We start from the raw sequence: 14,628 nt of genomic DNA, 5'->3' as shown, positions 1-14,628 counted from the left end.
AAGTGCCCATAAGGAATGTTTTGTCTTGCTACCTCAAACGTAGTATTTACAGCTGAGCTTGTGATCTACCTCCTCCCTCCAGAAAACCCTCCAACACTGCTGCTGTACCCTGTTACTAAGAGACATTATTATCCCAGAAATGTGGTGGACATCCTTGACAGTCTCATTCTTTGTCATTCCATCCAACACATCAACAGAAGTCCTGTTCAGTAGCCCTCCTAAATATCCCTTACTATTCCCCCTTCTCCTCACCTCTCGAACCACCACCATATTGGTCCTAGCTACCATCATATGAGGTCCTGATTCTTTTGGGAGCCTGCTAACTACTCCCAATCCCGTTGCCACAGACTCCAATTTAGTCTGACCCTACTTCGACAAGGTGTCCAACTCAAATTGGATGATGTCACTCCCGTGTTGTGAAACCCTTTACTGTTCTTATGATAAAGCCAGAAGTCCTTCACTTGGTTGATAAGACCCCATGTCATCTCTGCCCACCCACAGCTGAGCCTCTTCTCACACCTGCATCCCCTACTCCTGATATGACAGCATTCTTTCATTTTCCCAGTCCTGCCATTTTTATACATGCTCCTCTTGTCTCTCTCAACTTGTTAGGCATGTGAATGCCCGTGATTGTTATACTTTTCTGATTAATTGACCCTTTTATCATTATATGCCTTTCTTTATCTTTGACCATGCTCTTTGTCTTGAAGTCTACTTTAGCCAGTATTACTAAAGCCACTACAGCACCCTTATGTTCATTGTTTGAATGGTACAGATCTTTCTCCATCCATTTACTGTCAACTGTCTTTACAGTTAAAGTACAGTATGTGGTTGGGTTTTGCTTTTTCATCCATTCTGACAATCTCTTTTAATTGGAATCTTAGTTCATCAACATTTAATTAACATTCAGTGTAATTGATATGGTTGGATTTAGGGATGCCATTTCACTATTTTTTTCTTTGTCTTCTGCTTTCTTTTGAATTACTAAATTTTTTAAATAGTTATATTTAACCTCCCCACATTTTTTTTCTTTTGTAATTGCTGTAGAAATTTCAATATACATCACTAACTTCACAGTCTTATGAGTTAATATCATATCTCTTCATGCAAAATGTCAACCTTGCCATTGTAAGGGTCCTCCTCTTGACTTAGTTAACTCCTACTTGTGAGTTAGAGCTCAGCTCGAAGCCCACTTCTTCAGGGAATTGTCTAACTTCTTAGACTAGGTTAAGCCCCCTATTCTGTGCTCTCTAAGCAGATCATACTTCTCCCTGGGCCATTTATCACACTTGTAATTTGCTCATTATGGAATCTCCAGTACTTAGCACAGTCCTGTATACTTAGCTGTTAGTTGATAGAGTGAAGGGGAGCCCTGAGTTGTGGTTTGAAGAGGGCAAAAGATTTCATGATAATGTACTCCAGGGAATGGGATGGCATTATGTAAGGCTTAGAGGCTAAAAAGACAATGTATGTGGGAAGGGACATAGTAGTTAAGTAGATTAAATGAGAGATAAAATATAAAAATACAAAACAGATTGAAGTTTTTATAACAGTAGCCACCATTTATAGAGCACTTAATAGGGGCCAGGCACTGTGCTAAACTCTTTGTACATTTTATCTTATGTAACCTCATCCCTTTGAGTTATTCTTGTCTCATTTCAGAGGAAACAACTGAGGTGTAGAGAGGTCAGTTCCTTGTTCCCTGTCACTAGTAGGGGCTGTGATTCAAACCCTGTGGAATGGAAGCAAGCCTGGGAAGTGGAGCTTGGTTGTTCAGGGCACTGAGTGCCTGCCTAGGTCATAGTGCTCTGACGTGGGGCCAGCGTTAGGTGGAGAGGAGGTCCACAGGTGTTACAGAGAGCTTGCAGAGTGTTGTGCCTAGGTGCTTCTGTTCATCAGCCTGCTCTGGGGAATAAAAGGTGGAAAGCTTTTGAATAGTGGAGGGCAGAAAAGAAAACCTATTTCAGGTAGATCCATCAGAGGCCACCAGGCAGGCTGGACTCATGTGAAATTATGGACAGAGGAAAGGAAATGTGTAAGCAGCAGTGGCCAAGGCCCACTCAGGAGGCAGCCACAGCTTAGAGAGGTGGTGTAGTTTAAAGGAAGGAATACATGTGAGACATGTTTTTAGAGAAGTATGGATAGAATTGGTTAATGCTGAGGTATGAGGAGAGAAGGATTATTTCCCTGTCTTCTGGGTCATTTCTATCTGCTGTGTTGCATAGACCATTAAGTATATCTATGGTGGGGATTACCATAGCCTCATTTCTAAAACTGGGATCTGCAGACGTACTCTGGGGTCTGAGAGAATGTTCTTTTTGGGGAGAGTTGGACAAGGCTAGGAAAAATATACAGTTTTATTTTTAATTTCGTTTAATTAACACCCTAGCTAACATAGCTGCCTGACTAGTACATCAAGAGACATTTTTCTGCTGGAGCGTTATCATTCCTGGTAGACATTTCCATCCAATTCATTGAACAGTCTTTGAGTTAGTTTGTTAGACGTGACTAGGTGACTCAGGAAACGGCATCTCTGCACATGTTCTGTGCATTAGATGAAAAATCTGGAGGAGCTTGAGTGTGTGTGTGTGTCTGTGTATGTGTTTGCATGCATTTATTGTCTGCTTTGGAGATGGTCATTGAAAATTGTGCTAAAGTGACCTTTTTTTTTTTTTAGAGTAAGGAAGAGCTTAACCAAGTTCCAAACTACCATCAAATTCTGTTCGCTTTCCCAATGAAATGCTTTATTGAAATTAAAAGACTGCTTTGCGGAGCTCTCTTGTCCCCTCCTGGCGTGAGCCAGGAGCTTTGTCTTCTCACTTTATTTCTAAATAAAGGCCTCTACCCTGGCTTTCCTACAAAAAATAAAAAGACTGCTTTGGAAGTGATCCAAAAAATTAAGATCATTTTCTGAAGTTCAAGGTAAATGTGTCAGATGTATGGATGTATTTGGAGTTCACCCAAAGTATTGAAGGTCTGATTTTTGTATCAATATAGAATATGAAAATGCAGAATGAACCCTGGCCTTCCATATGAACAGGGGCTAATTTCTAGGCCATTCTTTTTTTTCTGTTTGTCTTGTTTGTCTCTGGGTACCTGTCTCCCTAAAATGGCCTAAAATGGCTTTAAGGCTTATTATTTTAGATGAAATCAATGACAAAAGGTGTGAGAGTCCTCCTTTCTCCATGTTGAGGTTACTTTGGGATCAATTCTGTTTTAAACAAACTTGTTGGGATCCATGTGCAGCCAGGTGGTGCCCTGCTGCCCTCCATCAGTGGGTGAGGTCTGGGAATTCATATTATCAGCTACTTTCATCTCTTGGCTGGGTAAATAGTAGGTCTCATGCATGTGTATACAGTGTTTTGCCCTTGATGCTGTTAGTGATAAATGACTACATTTAAAACCCTCTGAATTCATGGTTGCTTCCCCTGTCCCAATAGTTATTAAAAGTACTTCTTTCATTTCTCCATGTTGTACAATGGGTAATTCTTTAGTTTCATAAGGATTGCTTTTACTGGAAAATGTTTGGCACTGCTGATCGGGTGCCCAGAGCCAGGGCCTAGGAATAAGACCCCAATTAATGATTGGGTGTGCCCCAAATTTTGGAGGTTTTGGTTGTCTCCCTTTTGCAAATAGGCAAAGAAAGGCTGGTGGTTCTATTACAAGCATATCATTGACTAAGTATAGTAGAACAAGTTTAAATCTCTGTAAGGATCATTGTAAGAATTTTGGTGGTTATCCTTTTTTGTTTAGAAAAATCTTTGAAGAGGTTCAAACCTAGTGCAAGAGGAAGCTGTTTGTGTACAGTTTCTGGCTTGGGGATTTTAGAGGCATGCTGTTCCAAAATCTGGACTCTTTTCCTTCTATTTTTGCCTGATTAGATTTGGCAAAGGCCTTCAAAGCAAAGTGTCATAAAAGTTTCTTGTTTGAGTTCATGTAGCACCCATTACTTCTTGTTCTGAATTTCTTAATGCTGTCTAATGCCACTAAGTATCCATGTCCCTAACCCATTTTCCCAGATTGGGGTCTACAGACAGCCGTGGGTCAGAGAGAATGTTTTTCCTTTAAAAGGGTTCTGTTGTTGCATTACCAAAGAAACACTGGCTAAGCAACAATACTAAACACTCCGGAATTTGAATCTTAAGTCATTGTTTGGATTCTTGCTGGTGACTTTTACCCTTTTCAGAAGCTTTAGGAAGGAAGTAAACCATCAGAGTTCATGTTGTGGTTGCAATGCTTTGGGTTTTTATCCACTTTCACTTAGTTTCTCTAGGAAGCTGACCCAGTTTTGTATCAATATACCTCAAACAGAAGTGACTCCCAAGCTTCTGTTTTGACTCTGTTTGCTTCTTGATGTAATTGAGTACCCTGTGGCCATAAATTTCCAGTATTTATGTCAGTGGTTCTTGAAATGTGGTCCCTAGATCAGCACTGGCTGGGAAGTTGTTAGAAATTCAAATTATCAGGCCTGGCCCCAGGCCTACTGAATTGGAATCTGTGGGCGGGACCCAGGAAGCTATGCTTTAGCAAACCTTTCCCGGGATTCTGATGCTCTCTGATTCTCTCAAATGTTTAAGAGCCACTGTAGAGGCCAAGGTCTTTTAAATTAATGAAGCCGTCCTTTCATTTATCTGAGGGCTTACTGGAGCTTCAGGTTATCACTTTTTTGAACCAGAAATATGACAGTAGCAGTAATATCAATTGGCCATTTTCATATAGTATAATGGTTGGGAACATGGACTCATTGGAGTTTTCTACCCCTGTGTGACTTTGGGCAAGGTAATTAACCTCTCTGCTTTATTTTCTCAGCTGGGATATGGAAATAGTAGTAGAAACAGTCCCTATTCCTGTTTTACAGTTGAGGGAACCGAGGCACAGGAACAGTCCCAGAGCTTGCTTAGGGACACTGTTAAGTGGGGCTGGAGGTTCAAAATGGCAGACCCTGGACACACCCACTGCTCTCTCCCTGCTCTGTGCCTTGCCACAGAGTTGTCCTTACACTGCTGTCAACGTCACCACCACCTACAGCCACAGCTGTGAGCCAGCCAGCAGGTGGCCTGTAGTCAGCTGGGGTGGGGCAGCCCAAGGCGTGGTATTGCAGCAGGAGCAGCTCTTACACTGAAGCTCAGCGTATCTTAAACCTGGAGCCTCTGGTTCCCCCTTTCAGAAGCAGGGCTCTGAAAAGGTAAGAACTGCGCTTGGTCTGGGGTCCTCAGTGAGAGTGTGGTGGCAGTCCACGGGGCAGGTGTTAGCTGTTGCTGTGATGGGGTGCACCTGCCAGTCAGTGGGGGGCCTTGTGGCCTCAGTGTGGACAGTCAGGCTCAATGAAGAATTGCCCAGCATCCCACTGGACTGTCAAATGTGCCACCGGATCTAAATCTGCTTCCTACTCTCTGTTTAAGTTGGGATTCTGTTTACATATGATCTCAAAGTGTGGGTGTGGTTGGTTTGTTTTTTGCTTGATTTTAATATACATGTAATATATGCTGAGTTTCCAAGGAAAAGAGCTGTTATGTTTTAATATACTTGGAGGAGATTTTATTAGCTTGAAGCTTTACCAAGAATTTTCACCATTTCAGAAAATTCATATCATGCTGTTCTGACTATTTGAAATGGCAGTGCAGCATACCTGATGGCTGTGTTTTGTGGTTATTGCATTAAGGTGGTTCTAGGAATAGGAACAGACACAATTTCTTCATGTCTCTTAGAGCATATGGTGTACTTCTCAAACTTTTCGAAGCTTAAAGTGGGAATAAATTACCTGGGAATTTGTTAAAGTGCAGATTGTGATGGGAACGGGGCTGAGATTTTGCATTTCTAACAAGCCCTGATGATGGCCAGTGCTGCTGGCCTGCGGACCACACTTTGAGTAGTGAAGGTCTAGTGTTGTGTGCCTGAGTGTTTTCAATTACCTATGTTATTATAACTTCCTTAAAAAAATTTTAGAGTGAGGGCATTATATTGATTTTTAAAAGAATATTAGTACCAGTGAGTTATTGTTTATGAATTTCATTTCAGACTCAGAAAAAGGGTATTATAAAGTATTTGTTTTCAGGATGGTGCATTGGGCTTGATGGTGTAAGAGCCACTGCTCTGGGTGATTAAGTGGTTCTAGGCATCAATACAAATGGAATTAGTGATTCAGAATATGCTTATTTTAATTGCTCAAAACACGTTATCATTCACTTATTCTTTCAACAAATATTTACTGAATGCCTTTGTGTGCTCTGTGTCAGGCACCGCTCTAAGTACTTGGCAGGTATCTGTGAATGAAATAAAGATCTCTGGTTTCATGGACCTTACCTTCTGGTAGAGAGACAGATAGTACATGTTGTAAGTAAATTTCATGGTGTTTTGGTTGATAAGTGCTATGGATTATTGAAAGATTAGGAATGCTGGGAGGTGAAGGAAATGGGATGAGTGGCCCCAATTTTAAATATTGTCATCAGATTTTTCATTGAGAATGTGAATTTGAGCAAAGACTTAAGGGGTTTGGGGATTGGCTATGTGGATGCCAGGGGAAACAGACAGTGCAAAGGCTCTGAGGCTTGAGAATTTCCATTTGGCATGCTTGAGGGGCTGCATGGAGTCCAGTGTGGCTGGAATAAAGTAGGCAAAGGGGAGTGTGGTTAAGGATGAAGTCAGAAAGGTAATGGGACCAGATCTCATAGGGACTTGTAGGACATTATAGGGTCTTTGTTTATGCTCTGAGTTGGGGAGTTAATGCAGGTTTTGTGCAGGAGTTACATGGTCTCAGTTTTAAAAAGCTCCCCATGGCTGCTGTGTTGAAAATGGCATTCAGAGGGTAAGGATAGAAGCAAGGAGGAGACCAGTTTAGGAGCCATTGCAATGTCACAGCATGAGATGATAGGGGTCCTGACCCAAAGAAGGCGTTGGTGGTGGTGGTGAGAAGTGGTTGGATTCTGGATCTATTTTTGTGCAATTTCAGATGCAAGATGAAAAAGTTTTCGGTATTTAAAGTTCCCAACAGTACCTGTGTGGAAAATTTGTTGTGAGGAAACTCTGATGTGGTTGACAGACATGTAACCATGGTTCCATGTTCTTATTCTGGGGGTTGTGTGTGCATGTTTGTGTGTGTGTGTGCGTGTGCCCAGGGCTCGTCTCTCCAGACCAGTGGTTAGCAGTCAAATACAATAGTATTAGTTTAGAATAGAAAATGAAGCAGCACTAATTGAAACTAACTTGTCATATTGAAAGCCTCACAATTTCCTCTTGATTAAGCCAGAATGTATTTGTAGTAAAAACATATGCTGTTACTCAATTAATGTTTCTTATAATACTGTGACCATAAATCAGAGATGAAAATCCAATTTTTTCATCCCATTCCTCTCGTGATCCCATTTGTCCCCCTTCTTACTTTGACTCTGAGATTACAGAAATTTTGTTAGTGCACTGGTTTGACTGACACCTTTCTCACTTAAAATATGCATTATGTAGTTTTGCCCTAGATTTTCAAATAATTAATTTGAAAATGTGGGAGCAATTTGAGATGTCTTCAGATACCTGTGTGCAACTTACTTTCTGTGCAGATCACAATTTCAGTGACCTGTGCTTGGAGGAGACTTGATTGACCTTGAGCTTGACTTCCTGTAGCCGGGGGTCTTTTGAAAGCCCACCAGAACAGTGGCTCACCCAGGTATTAGGTAGATCACAGACAACTAAAGAAGGTTACACGGCATGTCTTCAGGAGACCTCGGTTCTTAGCCACGGTGACCTTTCAGGTGCTCATATGCCATAAACTGTTTTGTCCTAAGGCTTCCTGTCTAATCAGGGTAGGTATGTCATCCAGTTGATTTTTCTCATTTTATACTTGCATCATTTACTTATGAAGAACAAGTATATATTCATATCCTTGTGCTGTGGCTACCATTACCCCAACTGTTACTGAGACCATTTCTTGGCTTGGATTGAGGGGAGCAGAAGATAGCTTCATTTACTCAAACCTGTCCTTCCCTTTTATTCTTTCAAGTCTATTCTTTAGGAACTCTGATTTAGTTCTTTAACTCAATGATCTGTGCAGCACAGGCCTTTTTTTTTTTTTTTTTAAAGCTTTGGGCTATTTTTGATGTGTTATGACCTTGGGAAGAAAAGTTTGCCCATATCTATCCAGTAGGAGACCTTTTTAAGGCTACTATGAGTTGTAGCTATGTATTTTTAGATCATATTTTCCTATGGCATTTGTACTTTGGTGACATGTGTCATGGAAATTTTTCTTCCTCGTCTAGGAGTGAGGAGACAGGATTTCCGTTCTTGTTCTGTGCAGTTACTGCCCTACCTTAGTGAACCTCACTCTTCTCATCTGTAAGCAGATGTGAACACACATGCCTACCATCTACGTTAGAGTGGTTACTGTCAAGCAAGCTAAGATGTGTAAAAAAACTTTGCAAGCTCTAAACTTCCCTTGAGTTGCACGTTGTGGTGTTGTGTGGTTATCACAGTGCTTATGCCCAGGAAACCTTCATTTCTGTCTTTAACTTGCTGTGGAGTCTTGAGTAAATTAAATGAGTCAGTTTCCTTGAACATAAAATAAGGATGTGCATAGGGACTGGCAAAGAAGGGAGAGCCAAATGATGGACTCTTTAGAAACAATTCTAGTGAAAAAGTGCTATGATTTTATGTTTCTGTGTGTGGTGTGGGGTTTTGTTCCTTTTCCCAACTTACTAGTTAAACATTGTCAAACTTACAGAAAAGTGAATAGTATACCAAACACCTGCTTACCCTCTACCTGGAGTCAACACTGCCACATTCACTTTTTCTCTGTCTACATATTTATGTATTGGTTTTTAAACTTTAGTTTCTTTGGTGTGTGTTCAGCAGCTCTACAGAGTATAGCGAAGTTAGTCATTACTCAGGCAGTATGCCCAGTGAAGTTGGAGCTTTTACAGCCTTCTGATTAATCATTACCTTTTCCTGAACAGGATGAACTTACTGCTGTGAATGTAAAGCAAGGCTTCAACAATCAGCCGGCATTTACTGGAGATGAACATGGCTCAGCCAGAAATATTGTAATTAACCCATCAAAGGTAATACTAATTGTCTATTTCCTACAACTTCTGAAAAAGTGTGTGTATCTGACACCCTTGATAGTTAATGTTGATAAATTATTGTTATTTAAGCCATAGTCCATATTCAGCATTCCCCCAAATATCCTGTATGCCATCCTGCCCCAGCATCCGGTCAGGGATCATGCTTTGCATTTGGTGGTAATGTCTCATCAGTCTGTTTTATTCTAGTACAGTATTGCTCTCCACCTTCTCTCATGTTCTGGATTTTGGGCCCTGAGAACTGCTGTTTTAGAAGAGTCCAGTCATTTATCTTACATTCTAGATTTGTCTGATTGTTTTCTTATGACAGGATTCAAGTTAAATATTTTTAGTAAGAAAACTACATGGCATATCAGAAGACATGCTATGCCAACTTGCCCTGTTGTTGGTTATACTAAGTCTGGTCATGGAAGGTGGTGTCTGGCATCTCCTTACACTGTAAAAGAAGTCACCTTTTACTTGTAGTTATCTCTGCAGGATGATACTTTGAGACCATATGACTATCCTATTCTCCAATAAAATTTCATCCTATGATTTTAGCATCGATTGATAATTCCTGCTGAATGATTTATTTTGCTGGTGGTGGAAAATGTGGTTTTCTAATTGTCTTTCCTCATACTTTTGTTAGTTGGCATTCTTTTCTAAAAGGACACCTCATTTTTTAGTATCGCTTTGAACCTATGGACTCTTTAAAATTCGATGTATTTACTTCTTTCTTTTTGCCTACATTGTCTCACTTTTGGCCAGTGAGGGCACTGTTAACCTGTCTCTTGGGTTTGATTGACATTCCTACAGTCTGTGAGCACTTCTTAACTTTGGCACAGTGACATACTCCAGGTTCATCTGTTCTTTTTTCTCTGCCCCAGCCCCCATTTGGATGCTCAGCATGCTCATTGCTGCTAGCGTATCGTAAATTCTAGGTCTTTTGCATGGACACAGATACAGAAACAGACACAGATAGAGAATTTGTATGGAAAATATATAGAAATTAATTTTTTCTTTTTCTTGCCTTCCTCTCTCCTTCCCTGACTTCTATGCTTCCTTCTCGCCACCCATCCATCCACCAGTTCTGACTCAGTACCACAGGGTTTCCCTTACTTTATTCCTGTTCCATCTTTGTGTCTCCCTCCTGTGTGATAAATAAATTATCAGCATATTTATTTATGCTTTCTCACAGTACACATTAAACAGTTCCAGAGTAAACCAGTGCTTCTCCAACGACAAAGTTACCGTGTAAAATTTACAGTTTTTCTATGATACTTTTTGTCCTTAGACTGATTTTCATTAAGGGTAAGTAGAATGTTAAGAAAATGTCTTCAATTAAGTCTTTTTCTGTGTGGTTATGCTAACAATTAGGTATATAGATAGAATTATATGTTTCTGTTTGTATTCTTTAAAAGAATTTATTTTTTACCCTTTTTGAGTTATTTTTATTTTCTGAATATTGTAACTTTTGAACACATCTGCATCAGACAAATAAAAAGAAAAAAAAAACATACTTATTTCTATACTAACTTATATTTCCCTAGAGATAATCATTGTTAAAGGTTTGTGTATCATTCCTGATCTCTTTATGTGTGCAAATGTACACATATGCATATGTAATGATAATTTACTAAAGTATCACCTGAAATATTTAAATGATATGAAAAAAAATAGAAGCATTTTCTACAGATTCCCATCAACTAAATACAGTGTTTTCAGTTTTGTCATTTTCCATCTTGATACACTTTTTGACATTGTGACCACAATTATGTGTGTGTTGCATTTGTGTTTATTTTTATTGTGGTAAAATATACATTATAAAATTTATGATTTTAATATTTTTAAGCATACAGTTCTTTGACAGTAAGTATATTCACAGTGTTGTACAACTATCACCACCATCCATTTCCAGAATTTCTTCTTTATATTTCTAAAAAAATGTAACATTATTTTGTATGTACTTTTCCTTGAGGCCGAAGTATTCATATTAATAATAATTAATGGATAGATAACATTCTATCTTTTATGTGCTATAATGGACTGAACCTGCTGGTACATACCAATTAGCCTGTTGTCAATTGTTTATGATTATTTATAAAGTAGTTATTGTTGTATTTGAACATTTGGCTTTTGTTCTACAGGATAAATTCCCAGAAGCGTATTCATTTGGTTAGAAGGTATATTAGTCAGCTAGGGCTGCCATAACAAAATAAATAGGGCGGCTTAAACAATAGAAATTTGATTTTCTGAGGATTTATTTACTTATGGTTCTGGAGGTCACAAGTCCAAGGTAAAGATGTTGGCAGCTGTGGTCTCTCCTCGGGCCTCTCTCCTCGGTGTGCGCTGGGCTGCCTCCCACTGTATCCTCACACGGTCTCTCCCCTGTGTGCATGTGTCTCTGGTGTTTCTTCTTATCAGGACCTTATTGGATTAGGGCCCCACACGACCTCATTTAACCTTTAAAGTCCCCATCTCCCAATACCATTACATTTGGGATTAGAGCTCCAATATTTGAATTTTGGGGGTACACAATTCAGTTCATAACAAAGTATGAATGCTTTATATCTCTTAATATGAGCTGCCAAATTGTTCTCAGTTGTATCAAGTTTCATGTGAATTTAAATAACTGAGTAAATGGAAATAACACCCATTACAACTGCTGCTGTGATTACCTGTCCTGTGAGATTTACTCAAGGATTTAAACCTTCTGAGGGGAATTTGATCTTATAAATATGAAATACATGAATTACGGTGTAGCCTCTAAACTTTTCCCCATTTGCTTATCAAATGAATTATTTTCAAGATAGCTCTGGGTGGATGGAAACACGTTTTAAATTGAACCTTATCACTCATACCTTGTCTGAGGAGGTACAAATTGATAGAAACCTTATGGAGGCCAGTTTAACAGTGCTGATTAAAATCACAGAATCATACAATCTGAATTCAGGAAATTTATCTGAAAGCTATAGCTGTGCATGTATGAAATAACAAATAGGAAAGGCCTTTCATTTTAATGTGATCTGTAATAGCAAGTTTGGAACAAACATTCCAAATGTCCATTAACGGGTTTGATTAAATAAAATGTAGTATCAGCAAAGTACATTATTATGTGTCTGTGAAAATAAAGAGGCTCTCTACATACAGATATAAAAGGCTCTCAGATGTTTACTGAATGTACATAGGAGGTATACATATTAAGAGAAAAATAATATATTTGCATTTGCTCATGTATTCATGTAAAGATACACTGGAAAGACACACAGGAAACTAATCAAAGTGGTTACTTGGGGTAGTGTCTTGCCAATGGGTTTCAGCCCTAGGCAAGTTCACTATGGACTCAATGAGACAGAGGAATGACAATGGAACATTCTTGGGGTAAAAGGGTTTATACACAGCTTTGTTCTCCTGCTAATAGGTTGAGCACTAGAATTACATCTGCATCCAACAGTCTGCAGGTCTGTAACCCTCCTTCATCTCTGCCTCTGCGCTTTTTATATGGTGACTCAGTCAGTAATAGCTTATTGCCTGTGGGTGTAGAAGCAGTAGCCTAGCAGTGAGCCAGTTACATCGTCACATAGTTTAGGTTCAGGTGAGGATCCTGGCTGTAGGAGCTTCAGTTTTCCCAACAGGTAGGTTTTGGGACTTGGGAATGAGGCTCTTTTTTGGTTTCAGAACAATGGAAATACAGTGTTGTTATAGTAAAATTAAATGATCATACTTTTTTTTCTTAAGTCTCATGTGCATTTTCTCCTTTTTTTACAGTATGTATACACTCACAAGGTTTGTTACGAAGTAAAAAATGCAGTCACCATGTTCCATTGCTATCATTAAAGACATAGAAGAGAGTATAGTTATAAAACATATTGCTGAGACTAGTTCTGTAAAAAGAATTTTTATACCTTTATTATGATTAAAATGCTTATGCATAATTGCAAATAAGGATCTTCTACATATAAGACAATTTGCATAGGTAGGTGTTTAGGCCTTTGGTGCAAAGACCAAACACTGATGGAGAAATTTAAAATTAAAACAGTTTGCTATTATTGGCCATTCCTTTTCAAACAACTGGTTTTTGTTTACTTTTTGCATTTGATTTATTGTGTTTGGACATTCTGAAAACATTTGCTAAAAAAACACACTATGAAGTTGGTTTGTTCAGGGGAAGAAAAGGTAAAGCTCAGATTTCTTTTTTTCTAATCATAGTTGATCCTTGGGCAACATGGGAGTCAGTGGCATTGACCCCCCTACACAAAAATCTGCATATAAATTTTGACTTCCCAAAAACTAAACTACTAATAGTCTACTGTTGATTGGAAACCTATTGGTAACGTAAATAGTCAATGAACACATATTTTGTATATTACATGTATTATATTCTGTATTCTTAGAGTAAAGTAAGTTCTTTAAGAAAATGGTTTTTCGAAAGATCACAAATTATTATGCTCAGTGAAATAAGCCAGGTGGAGAAAGACAAGTATCAGATGATTTCAGTCATCTGTGGAGTATAAGAACAAAGGAAAAACTGAAGGAGCAAAACACCAGAAGACTCACAGAACCCAAGAATGGACTAACAGTTACCAAAGGGAAAAGGACTGGGGAGGACAGGTGGGAAGGGAGGGATAAGAGGGGGTGGGAAAGAAAGGGGGCCTTATGATTAGCATGTATAATGTGGGGGGCGCATGGGGAGGGCTGTACAACACAGAGAAGACAAGTAGTGATTCTACAACGTCTTACTATGCTGATGGACCATGACTGCAATGGGGAATGTTGGGGGAACTTAGTGGTAGGGGTAGTCCAGTAAACAATGTTCCTCATGTAATTGTAGATTAATGATACAAAAAAAAAATCACAAATTTCCAAAAAATTTTCCAATAAATGTACTGAAAAAAATCCACATATAAGTGGACTCACACAATCAAGCCCATGTTGTTCAAGGGCCAACTGTAGTATTTATTATCAGATCACATCAAGCACACTTTTTTTATTGTACATCAATCACAAGGATCAAGGAATGCCAATTTACTTTTAAAGAAGTTATAGCACCTTTTCACCCTGGTAGATAAACTTGGCAAATTGCTTGTAGCTGTGTTCAGACCTATGGTCTAATTATTTATTGACTTATGAGGATTAAGGTAGTGATTCTTACTTTTTTCACCAGGGTAGGTATTTTATTTTAATCATGGTGGCCATTGTCTGCTAACTTTACTGGAGGTATTTGTTAGAAATTGTTGCTTGCATCACATTATTAAGACTTCCCAGGGTATGAAATGTGATGCTTTGATAAGATTCTTGGAAATTCTGGTAGGTTTTCTGTGGATTCACTTAGTTTTTAGATATTACTTTATCCCTATTCTTTTTGTTCTTTTCTTCTTCATTTGTCTTCTCTCAATTTGGTTAATATGAGAATGTTACAATCATTCATTCAGGGAAGCTTTCTTTGCTACTTTGCTCCATTCAGTGCAGGTAACACACTTTCATTTTAAACAGTTGTACTCATGAAATTGGCAGCCCAATCAAAAATGTTGAATGTTTAATTCAATTGAACCTTTTGTAATTTGCCATTTAAATCAATTAAATT

At 38.8% G+C, this 14,628-nt stretch overlaps 1 protein-coding gene across 10 annotated transcripts in view; it reads left to right on the top strand.

The window, feature by feature from the left end:
* Positions 1-14,628, top strand: part of MED12L (mediator complex subunit 12L) — a 317,585-nt gene that overhangs the window by 17,844 nt on the left and 285,113 nt on the right. For all 10 annotated transcript variants that reach the window (XR_005058495.2, XM_037008243.2, XM_037008239.2 and 7 more), the window contains exon 2: positions 8,940-9,044. Coding sequence is in view for 9 of the 10 variants with exons in the window: in XM_037008243.2 (XP_036864138.1) it covers positions 8,940-9,044 (105 nt within the window). In the remaining variant the exon portion in view is untranslated. The remainder of the gene's footprint in view (positions 1-8,939; positions 9,045-14,628) is intronic.

Source organism: Manis javanica, chromosome 3 (assembly GCF_040802235.1).
Source record: "Manis javanica isolate MJ-LG chromosome 3, MJ_LKY, whole genome shotgun sequence".
NCBI lineage: Eukaryota > Metazoa > Chordata > Mammalia > Pholidota > Manidae > Manis > Manis javanica.
The sequence above is the reverse complement of the archived record's forward strand: the minus strand, read 5'-3'. Positions and strand labels throughout refer to the sequence as shown.